Consider the following 14,587-nt stretch of genomic DNA (forward strand, 5'->3'; position numbering starts at 1 on the left):
TTGGAGGAAAAAGGGGGGGGGGGGCTTGTAAGCCGAAGAACACCATCCCAACCGTGAAGCACGGGGGTGGCAGCATCATGTTGTAGGGATGCTTTGCTGCAGGAGGGACTGGTGCACACAAAATAGATGGCATGATGAAGAAGAAAAAGTATGTGGATATATTGAAGCAACATCTCAAGACATCAGTCAGGAAGTTAAAGCTTGGTCGCAAATGCGTCTTCCAAATGGACAGTGACCCCAAGCATACTTCCAAATTTGTGGCAAAATGGCTTAAGGACAACAAAGTCAAGGTATTGGAGTGGCCATCACAAAGCCCTGACCTCAATCCCATAGAAAATTTGTGGGCAGAACTGAAAAAGTGTGTGCGAGCAAGGAGGCCTACAAACCTGACTCAGTTACACCAGCTCTGTCAGGAGGAATGGGACAAAATGACTCAACTTATTGTGGGAAGCTTGTGAAAGGCTACCCGAAATGTTTGACCCAAGTTAAACAATTTAAAGGCAATGCTACCAAATACTAATTGAGTGTATGTAAACTTCTGACCCACTGGGAATGTGATGAAAGAAATAAAAGCTGAAATAAATATTTCTCTCTACTATTATTCTGACATTTCAAATTCTTAAAATAAAGTGGCGATCCTAACTGACCTAATTTTTACTAGGATTAAATGTCAGGAATTGTGAAAAACTGAGTTTAAATGTATTTGGCTAAGGTGTATGTAAACTTCCGACTTCAACTGTACATGACCACTAATTAATGCTTAATTCTTTTTGGAACAATGATATAAACAAGAATTTCAGTTTCCCTCTAACTCTCTCTCTCCCCCTCTATTTGTCTCTGTGACTCCCTCTCTTTGTCTCTGTCTCTGTCTCTGTCTCTGTCTCTCTCTCTCTCTCTCTCTCTCTCTCTCTCTCTCTCTCTCTCTCTCTCTCTCTCTCTCTCTCTCTCTCTCTCTCTCTCTCTCTCTCTCTCTGTCTCTCTCTCTCTGTCTCTCTGTCTCTCTGTGTCTGTCTGTCTCTCGCTCTCTGTCTCTCTCTCTCTCTCCAGTGCTGGTGAAAGGCCAAGTGACCACTAAGTATTATAGGTTCCTGGCTAAGCAGGGTGGCTGGGTTTGGGTCCAGAGCTATGCCACCATCGTACACAACAGCCGTTCCTCCAGACCCCACTGTATCGTCAGTGTCAACTACGTCCTCACGTAGGTACCTCAGCAAAACCCCAGAGGATAACACATGAAAGCATTGTACAACAGTTATTTCTCATGTGATCCTTGGTGGATGACGTACAGGACCAACACTACATCAGTGGGTCATAATATGTGTGCAAGTCCCACCGTGTGTATTAGAGGTCGACCGATTATGATTTTTCAACGCCAATACCGATTATTGGAGGACCAAATTAAAGCCGATACCGATTAATCGCCCTATTTTTACATATGTATTTGTAATAATGACAATTACAACAATACTGAATGAACAATGAACACTTTTATTTTAACTTAATATAATACATCAATAAAATCAATTTAGTCTCAAATAAATAATGAAACATGTTCAATTTGGTTTAAATAATGCAAAAACCAAGTGTTGGAGAAGAAAGTAAAAGTGCAATATGTGCCATGTAAAAAAGCTAACGTTTAAGTTCCTTGCTCAGAACATGAGAACATATGAAAGCTGGTGGTTCCTTTTAACATGAGTCTTCAATATTCCCAGGTAAGAAGTTTTGGGTTGTAGTTATTATAGGACTATTTCTCTCTATACCATTTGTATTTCATATACCTTTGACTATTGGATGTTCTAATAGGTACTTTAGTATTGCCAGCCTAATCTCGGGAGTTGATAGGCTTGATAAGTCATAAACAGCGCAATGCTTGAAGCATTGCAAAGAGCTGCTGGCCTACGCAGGAAAGTTGCTGTTTGAATGAATGCTTACGAGCCTGCTGCTGCCTACCACCGCTCAGTCAGACTGCTCTATCAAATTATAGACTTAATTATAATATAATAGCACACAGAAATACGAGCCTTAGGTCATTAATATGGTAAAATCCGGAAACTATCATTTAGAAAACAAAACGTTTATTCTTTCAGTGAAATACGGAACCGTTCCGTATTTTATCTAACGGTGTCACGCCCTGACCGTAGAGTGCTTTGTATGTTTCTATTTTTAGTTTGGTCAGGGTGTGATGTGGGTGGGTATTCTATGTTGTAGGTCTAGGTTTTCTATTTCTATGTGTTTGGCCTGGTATGGTTCTCAATCAGAGGCAGCTGTCTATCGTTGTCTCTGATTGAGAGCCATACTTAGGTATCCTGTTTTCCCACTTTTGTTTGTGGGTGGTTATTTTCTGGTTAGTGTTTGTTGCACCTGTCAGAACTGTTCGTTGGTCATTTTGTTGTTTATGTTCGGGTATTCATCTTGATTAAAAGTAATTATGGATACGTACCACGCTGCACTTTGGTCCTCCTCTCCTTCTCCCGACGACGTCCGTTACAAACGGGTGGCATCCATAAGTCTAAATATTGCTGTTACATTGCACAACTTTCAATGTTATGTCATAATTACGTACAATTCTGGCAAATTAGTTCGCAACGAGCCAGGCGGCCCAAACTTTTGCATATACCCTGACTCTGCGTGCAATGAACGCAAGAGAAGTGACACAATTTCCCTAGTTTAATATTGCCTGCTAACATGAATTTATTTTAATTAAATATGCAGGTTTAAAAAAATATACTTCTGTGTATTGATTTTAAGAAAGGCATTGATGTTTCTGGTTAGGTACATTTGTGCAACGATTGTGCTTTATTTCGCAAATGCGCTTATCATCCCCCGTTTGGCGAAGTTGGCTGTCTTTGTTAGGAAGAAATAGTCTTCACACAGTTCGCAACGAGCCAGGTGGCCCAAACTGCTGCATATACCCTGACTCTGTTGAACAGAACGCAAGAGAAGTGACACAATATCCCTAGTTAAAATAAATTAATGTTAGCAGGCAATATTAACAAAATTTGCAGGTTTAAAAATATATACCTGTTTATTGATTTTAAGAAAGGTGTTGATGTTTATGGTTTGGTACACATTGGTGCAACGACAGTGGTTTTTTTGCGAATGCGCTTGTTAATACACCCGTTTGGCGAAGTAGGCTATGATTCAATGATAAATTAACAGGCACCACATCGATTATATGCAACGCAGGACAAGCTAGATAAACTAGTAATATCATCAACCATGTGTAGTTAACTAGTGATTATGTTAAGTTTTTTACAAGATACGTTTAATGCTAGCTAGCACCTTGCCTTGGCTCCTTGCTGCACTCGCATAACAGGTAGTCAGCCTGCCACGCAGTCTCCTCGTGGAGTGCAATGTAATCGACCATGATCGGTGTCCAAAAATGCAGATTACCGATTGTTATGAAAACTTGAAATCGGCCCTAATTAATCGGCCATTCCGATTAATCGGTCGACCTCTAGTGTGTATACCCTACCCTTTTGCTTTGTCTATGCATCACCAATACGTCTGTAGTACTGTCAGTGGAAATAATGGTGCTGTAGGTCTAGGGTGTATGTTATTTTTTCAGTGGATGGTTATATCTCCTAGCGGGAGTCATGGCACCGCAGAGAGAGATTAGCAGTCACATCTGTCCTTGATTTGTTTGGCCTGATGTGATTCCTGGCTCTGGGAGGGTCAGGCCAGGCTTGAGCCTGTTCAGATTTTTACACAGCACCACACACACACAGACTTCTTTGTAGCTCAGCTTAGCTGTCGTTTCCCAATCTGATAAGATAACGAGTATTGGCACCCGAGGTTTACACAAGCCGTCACTGGGAATCAATTAACGAGAGGTTAATAAGAAATATATTTATTTTTAGGTTAATAAGTGTGGATGTCTGTGTGTAGAGTAGTTATAATAAGAAACATGACACGTTTTTTTGTTAATTTGCTTAAATGACTTAAGTGTAGTGGACGAGGTGTTTGTTGAAGGTAAGTTTTGACAGGATTGTAAATAGGACCTTTTTATTTGTTGAGCTCATTTATAGTGGAACGAAGTTGTGTATTTTCATCTCATCAAAGCCTGTCGACTGTGTTTTTTGTTGTTCTGTAGATGTTAGGATGAAATGTTCTGTTAGATTTTTCTGTCTAATAGGGTGAAAGTTTACAGTAGCTGACAGGCAGGCTGCAGTGTTCTATCACTGTTTTCAATTTAGAATAATCATTTCTTGAAAAACTGAAAGTTGTTTACTGTCACTTTCTTCTGCTGTAGAATAGTTATGATGTGTAATAGTGTGGATATCTGTGTGTAGAGTAGTTATGATGTGTAGTAGTGTGGATATCTGTGTGTAGAATAGTTATGATGTGTAGTAGTGTGGATGTCTGTGTGTAAAGTAGTTATGATGTGTAGTAGTGTGGATGTCTGTGTGTAGAGTAGTTATGATGTGTAGTAGTGTGGATGTCTGTGTGTAGAGTAGTTATGATGTGTAGTAGTGTGGATGTCTGTGTGTAGAGTAGTTATGATGTGTAGTAGTGTGGATGTCTGTGTGTAGAGTAGTTATGATGTCTAGTAGTGTGGATGTCTGTGTGTAGAGTAGTTATGATGTGTAGTAGTGTGGATGTCTGTGTGTAGAGTAGTTATGATGTGTAGTAGTGTGGATGTCTGTGTGTAGAATAGTTATGATGTGTAGTAGTGTGGATGTCTGTGTGTAGAGTAGTTATGATGTGTAGTAGTGTGGATGTCTGTGTGTGGAGTAGTTATGATGTGTAGTAGTGTGGATGTCTGTGTGTGTAGAATAGTTATGATGTGTAGTAGTGTGGATGTCTGTGTGTAGAGTAGTTATGATGTGTAGTAGTGTGGATGTCTGTGTGTAGAGTAGTTATGATGTGTAGTAGTGTGGATGTCTGTGTGTAGAGTAGTCATGATGTGTAGTAGTGTGGATGTCTGTGTGTAGAGTAGTTATGATGTGTAGTAGTGTGGATGTCTGTGATCGTAGAATAGTTATGATGTGTAGTAGTGTGGATGTCTGTGTGTAGAATAGTTATGATGTGTAGTAGTGTGGATGTCTGTGTGTGGAGTAGTTATGATGTGTAGTAGTGTGGATGTCTGTGTGTGGAGTAGTTATGATGTGTAGTAGTGTGGATGTCTGTGTGTAGAATAGTTATGATGTGTAGTAGTGTGGATGTCTGTGTGTAGAGTAGTTATGATGTGTAGTAGTGTGGATGTCTGTGTGTAGAGTAGTTATGATGTGTAGTAGTGTGGATGTCTGTGTGTAGAGTAGTTATGATGTGTAGTAGTGTGGATGTCTGTGTGTAGAATAGTTATGATGTGTAGTAGTGTGGATGTCTGTGTGTAGAATAGTTATTGTGTAGTAGTGTGGATGTCTGTGATCGTAGAATAGTTATGATGTCTAGTAGTGGGGATGTCTGTGGTCGTAGAATAGTTATTGTCTAGTAGTGTGGATGTCTGTGGTTGTAGAATAGTTATTGTGTAGTAGTGTCGGTGTCTGTGATCGTAGAATAGTTATGATGTCTAGTAGTGGGGATGTCTGTGGTCGTAGAATAGTTATTGTCTAGTAGTGGGGATGTCTGTGATCGTAGAATAGTTATTGTGTAGTAGTGTCGGTGTCTGTGATCGTAGAATAGTTATGATGTCTAGTAGTGGGGATGTCTGTGATCGTAGAATAGATATTGTGTAGTAGTGTGGATGTCTGTGGTCGTAGAATAGTTATTGCGTAGTAGTGTGGGTATCTGTGTGTAGATTAGTTATTGTGTAGTAGTGTGGGTATCTGTGTGTAGATTAGTTATTGTGTAGTAGTGTGGATGTCTGTGGTCGTAGAATAGTTATTGTGTAGTAGTGTGAGTATCTGTGTGTAGATTAGTTATTGTGTAGTAGTGTGGGTATCTGTGTGTAGATTAGTTATTGTGTTGAGTAGTGTGGGTGTCTGTGTGTTGAGGTCATTGAGTTATCAGGTTCACTAAAGCTTATTCATGTCTGTGGACTTGGCTGTTACCTTTGGAACCCTCACCCGGGAAGGGAAAGTCACTTGGCAAGGTGTCTCTGGAATGAACAACATGTCCATCTGTCTGTCTGCAGACTGTGTCAACTGTCTCAGTCAGGCATGGGCTCACAAAGTATTTATTTTCTTCATAATAGTTTTAATTTGTTTGGTTGAGTCAACCTGGCCTGAGGTGTCAGATAGAAGGGGTTGCACTGTTGGCACTATTCCATTGTCTCTATTGCTCTTGGCAAACCTCAATCCAGTCAAGCTTAAGTATTAGAAAGAAAACTAATACAGTTTGAACTCAGGTCTGGTGGACTGTCTTTCTCACTTTCGCACTGATAAACAACACAATTTGCTTCAACCCAGTTTTCCACTGGAAAAGACACCATAACGTTCAAACCTCTTTTCACTCAGCATGCGCTTACTTTATCAACTGAACTGCAAACAGTCCAGATATAGATATAGTCTGAGTCAAACTCTATTGGTTTTGTGAGTGTTAGTATTGGCTCAGTACAGATATAGGATCTTAATTTGATCACCCTGTTGCAGGAGAACTTTCCTACAATGCAGGAAATTTAAAACTTGTAATGTATTGGAGGTTTAAAAAGGCTTCTGAAGTTTGTAATTTTCACTTAGAAATCTTATAATTATAATCCACATAATAATTCACATTTCCTGTTTCTGCAGGATTATTTTCCTGCTGTAGCAAACTGGCTCAAATTAAGAACCTACATCTGTACCTTCTGGTTAGGTCTGTGAAAACGGTGCTACTGCCTTCTAGGATGGGACATTTAGCAAATTTCCTGGTGTGCTGCTGTGAGTAATGTGTATTGCTGCAGATGTAAAAGTGTTTCAGTAAATTAATTAAGCCCATAAAACACTCCATTAACCAGAGGAGGCAGAAGAGGCTGCTCCGTACAGAGGAGAGAAGATGGAAATGGCTCGACACGCACTGCCGCAGCCGCAGATTACCCCCCTCCCCAAATCCATAACGGTGTTTATGAGGTTTTAATTGATAGGCCATAAAGATGAGGAGCATTTATGGCTGCAAGCTTGGTGAGAGAGTAGAGAGTTTAGAATTTGTGGATGAAGATTTCTCATTCCTCCCATGTGATCTTTTTTTTTTAAACAATTGTTTTATTTTTATTGAATCACATACTGTACAGTCAATTAGTACCGTCTTGTGACCTTCTTGAGATGTTTTATCGTGTGAGACATTAAGCTGTAATGAGACATTGTGCAAACGTGTTGTTTGCCTCAACGTATCTGTGAGAATAGCATCAGTCAGTCAGTGAATTCATAGTAACTCAGTTCATTAGCAGAGAGAGATAACAATACAATGTCATCCACTGAGTGTTCCTGTCCTGTCTGAGGCTAAATAATAATGATAATAATGAGTTCATTATTTCACCATAAATTTCTGAGAGAATGGCATGGGATTTAGTCAGTTCATCAGAGAACTATCACAGCCCCTTTGTCACTGTTGTTATCAGAGGTAGTGGTGGGTGATTCACACAGTAGCAGGTAGAGGTGTACTAGTCTACACTGATTAACACACAGCTAGTAGGGAACACAGGAGTTCACCTCTGGTTGAACTGCCTCTATGTGTACTAGTACTGATAACCTCTTTGCCTTGTCCTATTGGCTAGTACTGATAACCCTTCCACCTTCCGTCCCCTTCCTATTGGCCAGAGCCTGTCCCTGTGATCCCTGACCTTAGGCAATACTATGTGTTTACAGCAAGATAAGAACACTTTATCACATAAAGGAGTTGGTGTGTGTGTCGTGCACTGAAATGCGTGACCTGACCTGATCCTATGAGAATACTATTCTGTATGTTTTTAATAGTGTTTGTATGGAACATGTGTTTCTTGATTGTGTTTGTGTGTGTGTATGTATGTGCATGTACCTGTATATGTGTCTGTGTGCGAGTGAGCGTGTGCACATGCATGGGGTGTGTGTGTGTGTGTGGGTGGGTGGGTGGGTGGGTGGGTGGGTGGGTGGGTGGAATGGATCAGTGTTTGGCCAGAGTAAACCCTGTCCAGGTTTTTCCATCCATCTTCTCCAACTTGATTCATCATAGTGAACAAAATCCATACGGGGAGGCCTGGGACCTGAAATCGGCCCTGGCATTTCTAACACACTGGCCCATTTTCTTCCTTGAAGCCCCTACACCGGCCCATTTTTTTCCCTTGATGCCACATTATTAGTCAGATAATGCTTATTATTTGTGAAAATAAATAAAGTTGGACAGTCCCACTCAGCTAAAAATGTACCAGCCCATCTGGCATTTGCCCGAAATGCCCGATGCCCAGTCCACCCCTGCTTTACAGAGAAATAAATTCCCATTTCCAAATACTGTCTCCTGGCATGGTGTTCCTGTGGGCTTGGCTTAGCCAAACATAGCCCTTAATCGCATGTGTATTTGAACGGACAGCCTCCCCTCTGTTGTATGTTTGTTAAAGGCCTTGTTACAATCCTGATGGAGAAACAAGTCCTTCCGAAAGCCTCTCTACCGCTCTTTCTCGCTCTCTTTCTCTCTTTCACTCTCTCTCTTCTCTCTCTTTCTCTCTCACACAGACACACACACACACCATGCTCTAATTACCAAACCGATGTTAGTGTGTATTTGCACCATGAGAGTGAAAAAATTAAAATACCCAGGTAGACAAATGCACAAGCCACACTTGGATAAACAGTCTTAACAGTGGAGCTGTCTTCCCTTGTTTAATGATGGTCTTTATGTAATCCTAACACATAGTTAAATCAGGAATATACCTGTGTATCTACATGATCTACAGTCCATACTGTATGTGTATGCTTCTGTAGGGATACTGAGTATAAAGGACTCCAGCTGTCTCTGGACCAGGTTACAGACACCAAGCCCTCCTTCCCCTTCAGCAGTGCTCCCACCAGCCTCACTGAGAACCGCAGAGCACCCAAGAGCAGAGTGTCCCGAGCTAAGGCCAAGGCTCGACTGTCCCCCTACACACAGGTGAGGCTCTATAGGAACATACAGCGCTGGTCCTGTACACATCCTACACAGAGGCAACTCTCAAACCAGTATCCTGGTTTGAGCCAGGATACTGCATGATCTGTCAGTGATGGGAGGTGGCTTATACCTGATTTTTCACTTCTTGATTACCTGGGTAATGACTCATATTTCTCCTCTCTCTCGCTCTCTGTCTTTCTCTCTATATCTCTCTCCCTCTCTCTCCCTCTTGCTCGCTCTCTCTATCTGCAGTACACTGGTTTCCAGGCCGAGCGGTCAGAGTCGGACCAGGATAGTCCTTGGGCAGGATCTCCCCTCACAGACTCCGCTTCCCCTCAGCTGCTGGAGCAGGGGGAGGGGCTTGGCGCCTCCTGTGCCTACAGGCAGTTCTCCGAGCCACGTCCCCTCTGCTACAGCCTCCCAATCACTGAGGAGCACCACCACCACCACCACACCCCCAGCGAAAGCCACTCCCACCTCGACAGACACGGCCACAACCAGACGTGCGAGCGGGGCCGCTGTGAGGCAGGGAGGTACTTCCTGGGTGCTCCCCAGGGTGGGACAGAGGCGTGGTGGGGAGCTGCCCGCTCTGTGCTGCCCCTGGCCAAAACCTCGTCCCTGGAGAATGGAGAGGGATACGAGAGCAACGTGCCCCACATCAGCTCCATCCACAGTCTGCATAGTAAGTCCCTATCCCTGGCCCTTTAGCTTGTATTACTGTAGGAGGCTGGAGATGGGTGAACTCCACTGTTGCAGGCTCAAAGACACACAGATTTGATTCGGGTTGGTACAAAAGCCTGCTCACTTTTCAGATCTCCCACCTCTGCTTTATTTAACCTTTATTTAACCAGGAAAGAATATTGTGGTTAAACACCACTTTTGCAATGGTGACCTGGAAGAGGTCAGCAGGAAAATACAGGTTAGTTTTAACCCTTAACCTGTAGGATAACATGCTGCTAGCGCTGCTTAGCCCTGGATATAGCTTCCTGTTGGCTCTAAGATCAGTATCCTGTCCCTCCCTCTACAGACTGTGGCCAATGGGACCAGGACAGTGTGGTCAGCTCACCAGACGGGGGCTCCGCCAGCGACTCAGGGGACCGTTACCGCGCAGACTACTTCCGGGTCAGCGCCCAGGAGCCGAGCAAGATCGAGACCCTGATCCGAGCCACGCAGCAGATGATCAAGGAGGAGGAGAATCGGCTGCAGCACCGCAGCAAGCTCCACCCAGGCCCTGACACTCCTCTAGGTCCTGCCAACGGCCTCCCGAAGGGCCCCGGACCCTGCTTCACCCCTGACTACCCCCAGGGGGTGCTACATAGCGTGTTGTGCCGTGGCCTGGGTCAGGTGATGAGCCCCGCATCAAGCCCTGCCCCTCTCTCCAGGCTCAGCAGCCCAGGGCCTGACCCCCTCCTCCCCAAGCCCAAAAACGACCTCCAGCAGACAGGACAGACAGACCTGTCCCCTCTCCCCCAGCCCCTGCACCACCAGCTTGGCCGTCCAGGCCCCTGCTCAGCCTCCTCCCCTACCCCTGCCCCAGCCCTCTACCCTTCCCACCCCCAAACCCAAACGGGGAGGCCCTATCTGGACAAGCAAGCTGCTACCTACTCCCTGACGGGGAGGCCCTATCTGGACAAGCAAGCTGCTACCTACTCCCTGACGGGGAGGCCCTATCTGGACAAGCAAGCTGCTACCTACTCCCTGACGGGGAGGCCTTATCTGGACAAGCAAGCTGCTACCTACTCCCTGACGGGCTACGCCCTGGAGCACCTGTATGACACCGAGAGCCTCAGGGACTTCTGTTCCTCCGCTGGCTCCACCCACTATGACGTGACTTCACACCTGCGCATGCAGGCAGAGCAGGGGCCGGGACACAAGGGGACCTCCGTCATCATCACCAACGGCAGCTAACGCCCGCTTGTCCAATAACAGTAAAGGAATGTCTAAAATGTCAGCCTATTCCCTGTATAGGGAATAGCGTGCCATTTCCCTACACGCTATTTTTGACCAGAGCCTGCGTAGGGCTCTGGTCAAAAGTAATGCACTACATAGGGAATAGGGTGCCATTTCAGATGCACACTAAAACACATGAAGAAGAAACTGTGGATCCATGGAATATTCATTCTATAGCCCAGCCTCAACAGCCTCTTCTGCGTCTTATCCAGCAAAAACACTTTTTTCCTATCCTACTTCTTGTTTCCTTTTATTTTAATCTTTACAGAGCTACATTATTCCATTTGCACTGTCAGAAATAGAGTTCATTGTGGGAACCTCACCTCTATGGTTGGGTTGTGGATATGTTTTGAGTTAACAGGACAGGGTTCAACGTTAGTGCACTTTTTAGTGTTAGTCAGAATCCCCTTATCACAACACAACTCTAGAGTTAAAGTCAACTAGACCTGGTTAAATTTATATATTTTTTGCCCGCGCTACAAACGGCTATATCGGTCTGCTAATACAGGACTAGTAAAGGCCCAGTGCACTACTTTTCAGATAATAATTCAGGGGGTACTACAGCATCCTCAGCACCCCTACTTCCCGTAGCTATGATTAAAGGCGTGCAGTATAGAGATGAAGCAAAAATTATACAAAAAAACTTCACAGACGTCAACAATTATGCAAATTCATTCTATCTATATTTTCCCCACTATGTAAGCTATGGATTAAGGGAAGTGTACACACACTTTCAGAGAAAGCAAAGGGGAGATTTAAGGGATACATGCAAGAGATACATATGCCTACATTTACATTGAGACATACAGCAATTCACCTGGACTGTCAGGTAGCAGGCTTTTCTTGGGCTAAATGTCTTGTTGGCGTGGATAACATTTATTAGTCATTTGGTCTGTAGTGGTATAATATCACCTCAGTGAGGATAACAACATTATATACAACCTCTAATGAACAACCTTATTGAGATGTGATTACTGGGAGGCTAAGGGTCAATATGATGACATGGATTGCCTCATTTGCCAGGTGTAGTGGTAAACACTGAGGGTGAATTTAGCATGCTTTCAAGGTAAACACTGAGGAGGGAGTTAGCATGCTAGAAAGGCTGAGGTGTGAGTTAGCATGCTAACAAGGTTGAGGTGTGAGTTAACATGCTAACAAGACTGATGTGGGAGTTAGCATGCTAACTCGGCTGAGGTGAGAGTTAGCATGCTAACGTGTGTGTACCTCCGAGGCATGTCTTGTTAAATTGTCAACAAGGGTAATCGTAGTTATTGTACTGGAACGAGATGCCCATTGTTTATTGAACATATGATGAGATGAAGGAAAAATCAAGTGAGGTGAAATGGAGAGATTGTGGTTGATTGACTTGTGCACTGTTCTAATATTACAGAATGATGTAGTGGCAACAATTGCTTGTACCAACATGACATTAGTTAATATTACCATAATAATGAGTTATATGACAATTCATGAAATATTTTCACAAAGTCATGATACATGCAGCAATATGCAATCCAACCAGTTGGGTAGTCATTTAGACAGCCTAAATCATTATCACATCTGATCATGATAATAATGATACTGTTTTGTAGGCAGTGTGACACATTTCTAGCGTTCCCCTGGATTCTATTGTAAATGTGGTTACCATATCTCTCATATTTATAAGTTTGGATTTTTTTTTGTCAGAGTCTGAATTGTGCTTTTCCAAAGTTATTTATGATGTAAATATGCTGAGAAAAAGACACCACTTTGAAGCACAAGGGAAAAGTTGTATTTATTTAGTGAATGTTTATTTTGGGTTTTGAAATATAGTTGCAATCAAAACAGTCTGCTTGCATATGAGTGTGTTTGATTTAAACAAATTCTATGAAAAAAATTAATAAACAACACTTTTTCCAAAGAAAAAATGGCTCATAATTGACGTGTGTTTTCTATTGTAGGCTACTGTAAGCATTTGAGCGTAAATGCAATAATGAACTTATATTGACTATAGATACTGAAAAACATCTAAGAAAAAACATCTATTGGAACTGTATATTTACTGTTACATTTACCCATAAAAAGAAAAGTATTGCATTCTGTCCAGCTAATAATACAGTTTTTTTTTTAAAGGCAAAAAATACACCCCAAAACTGTGATGTTTTACTTAAACCATTTTCTGCAATGATTCAATTGAATCACATTTCAGAGATGGGACATTTTAGCAGTGAGAAGCACACTAAATGTCCCCTGGTTATGTGTGGCTGCTACGGCAAATAAAGAGACTGATGAAAATCGATACGGGACGATCTCCAATTAAGCGAAAATATTTGTGGGTCTAGAGAGGTCAGTGATGAGGAGCTTCCTCACTCTCTTTATCCCTCTTTTCTCTCTCCCCCCCTCTCCTCCCCCCTCTCTCTACTGTCTGATGGATGTTTACTGGGTGTTTGCTATAGTCGTTTCAACCCTAGACAGCTCAGGCTCCAGCACTGCATCACTCTCCCCATCCCTGTGTCTGCCATAGCTATTACAAGAACATTAGTACCCTTTAATCCCATAGGTTCTTCTTCACTTTACTTCCTCAGCTAGGACCAGAAGGAAGGAGATATTTGTCATGGTATTGGACTTCTTCTTTTTATCACAAGTTCATACAAAAGAACATAGGTTGATAGGCAGGCTAGAGAGCTGATTTATAATCCCTTGTTAATAAATCATTAACAAACTAAGATTTCTCCTGAAATGTCAGAATACACAAAAAAAGAGAATAAAAAAAACAAGCACTTTAGAATCTAAATTACCAACAAGTATAGCGACCTAAAAAAATGAAAAATCCCCTACAGGAATCATGCATGAAAAAATCTGCGGGAATCCAGCAGAATATACTGTATAGGATAGGAAGTCCTGCAGGATATTCCACAGGCTTTTTGGGGCCACTTTCCTCTAGGACAAACCTGCTGGATCCTTTCCTCATCCTTCAGAGAATTTCATGTAGGACAATCCACAATCTTTCAAAAGAATGGACAGAAAGCACAATAAACAGAATGCATGGTCATTTTATTATCCAATGTTTGATTGTCCATTTCACCATCACTGCATAAAAGATGATTCGTAGGTAAATGATAAAAGCATATTTTGTAACAAGAGTGCGAGTAATGGTGACACTACATGAACAGCTTTTGTGCATTGGTGTGAAGTTAAACGGTTGTCTGCAATGATAAACTTAGTAATAGTTGGTTTTAATATGGCTGGTACATCAACAACATCTGTGGGTATGTGTTAGACTCATATAATTATTTTCTATTTTACCCCCTTTTTCTCCCCAATTTTCGATCTTGTCTCATCGCTGCAACTCCCCAAAGGGCTCGGGAGAGGCGAAAGTGGAGTCATGCGTCCTCCGAAACATGACCCGCCCTACCGCACTCCTTAACATCCGCCAGCTTAACGCAGAAGGAGGCCGCACCAATGTGTCGGAGGAAACACAGTTCAACTGGCTACCGGGGTCAGCCTGCAGGCACCCGGCCCGCCACAAGGAGTTGGTAGAGCGCGATGAGCCAAGTAAAGCCCCACCGACCAAACCCTTCCTTAACCCAGACGACGCTGGGCCAATTGTGCGCCGTCCTATGGGAATCCATAGGGCACAGCCTGAGAATTAACCCGGGTCTGTGGTAACGCCTCTAGCAATGCG

At 42.9% G+C, this 14,587-nt stretch overlaps 1 protein-coding gene across 1 annotated transcript in view; it reads left to right on the top strand.

Annotated features, from left to right (window-relative positions):
* LOC139573489 (single-minded homolog 1-A-like) overlaps nt 1-13,127 on the top strand; it is a 28,022-nt gene extending 14,895 nt beyond the window's left edge. The window contains exons 9-12 of the mRNA XM_071396981.1: nt 1,048-1,195; nt 8,811-8,976; nt 9,226-9,655; nt 10,001-13,127. Coding sequence (XP_071253082.1) covers nt 1,048-1,195; nt 8,811-8,976; nt 9,226-9,655; nt 10,001-10,881 — 1,625 coding nt within the window. The 3' untranslated portion in view covers nt 10,882-13,127. The remainder of the gene's footprint in view (nt 1-1,047; nt 1,196-8,810; nt 8,977-9,225; nt 9,656-10,000) is intronic.
* The last annotated feature ends 1,460 nt before the right edge of the window (nt 13,128-14,587 follow it).

This window comes from Salvelinus alpinus, chromosome 4 (assembly GCF_045679555.1).
Source record: "Salvelinus alpinus chromosome 4, SLU_Salpinus.1, whole genome shotgun sequence".
Classification (NCBI taxonomy): domain Eukaryota; kingdom Metazoa; phylum Chordata; class Actinopteri; order Salmoniformes; family Salmonidae; genus Salvelinus; species Salvelinus alpinus.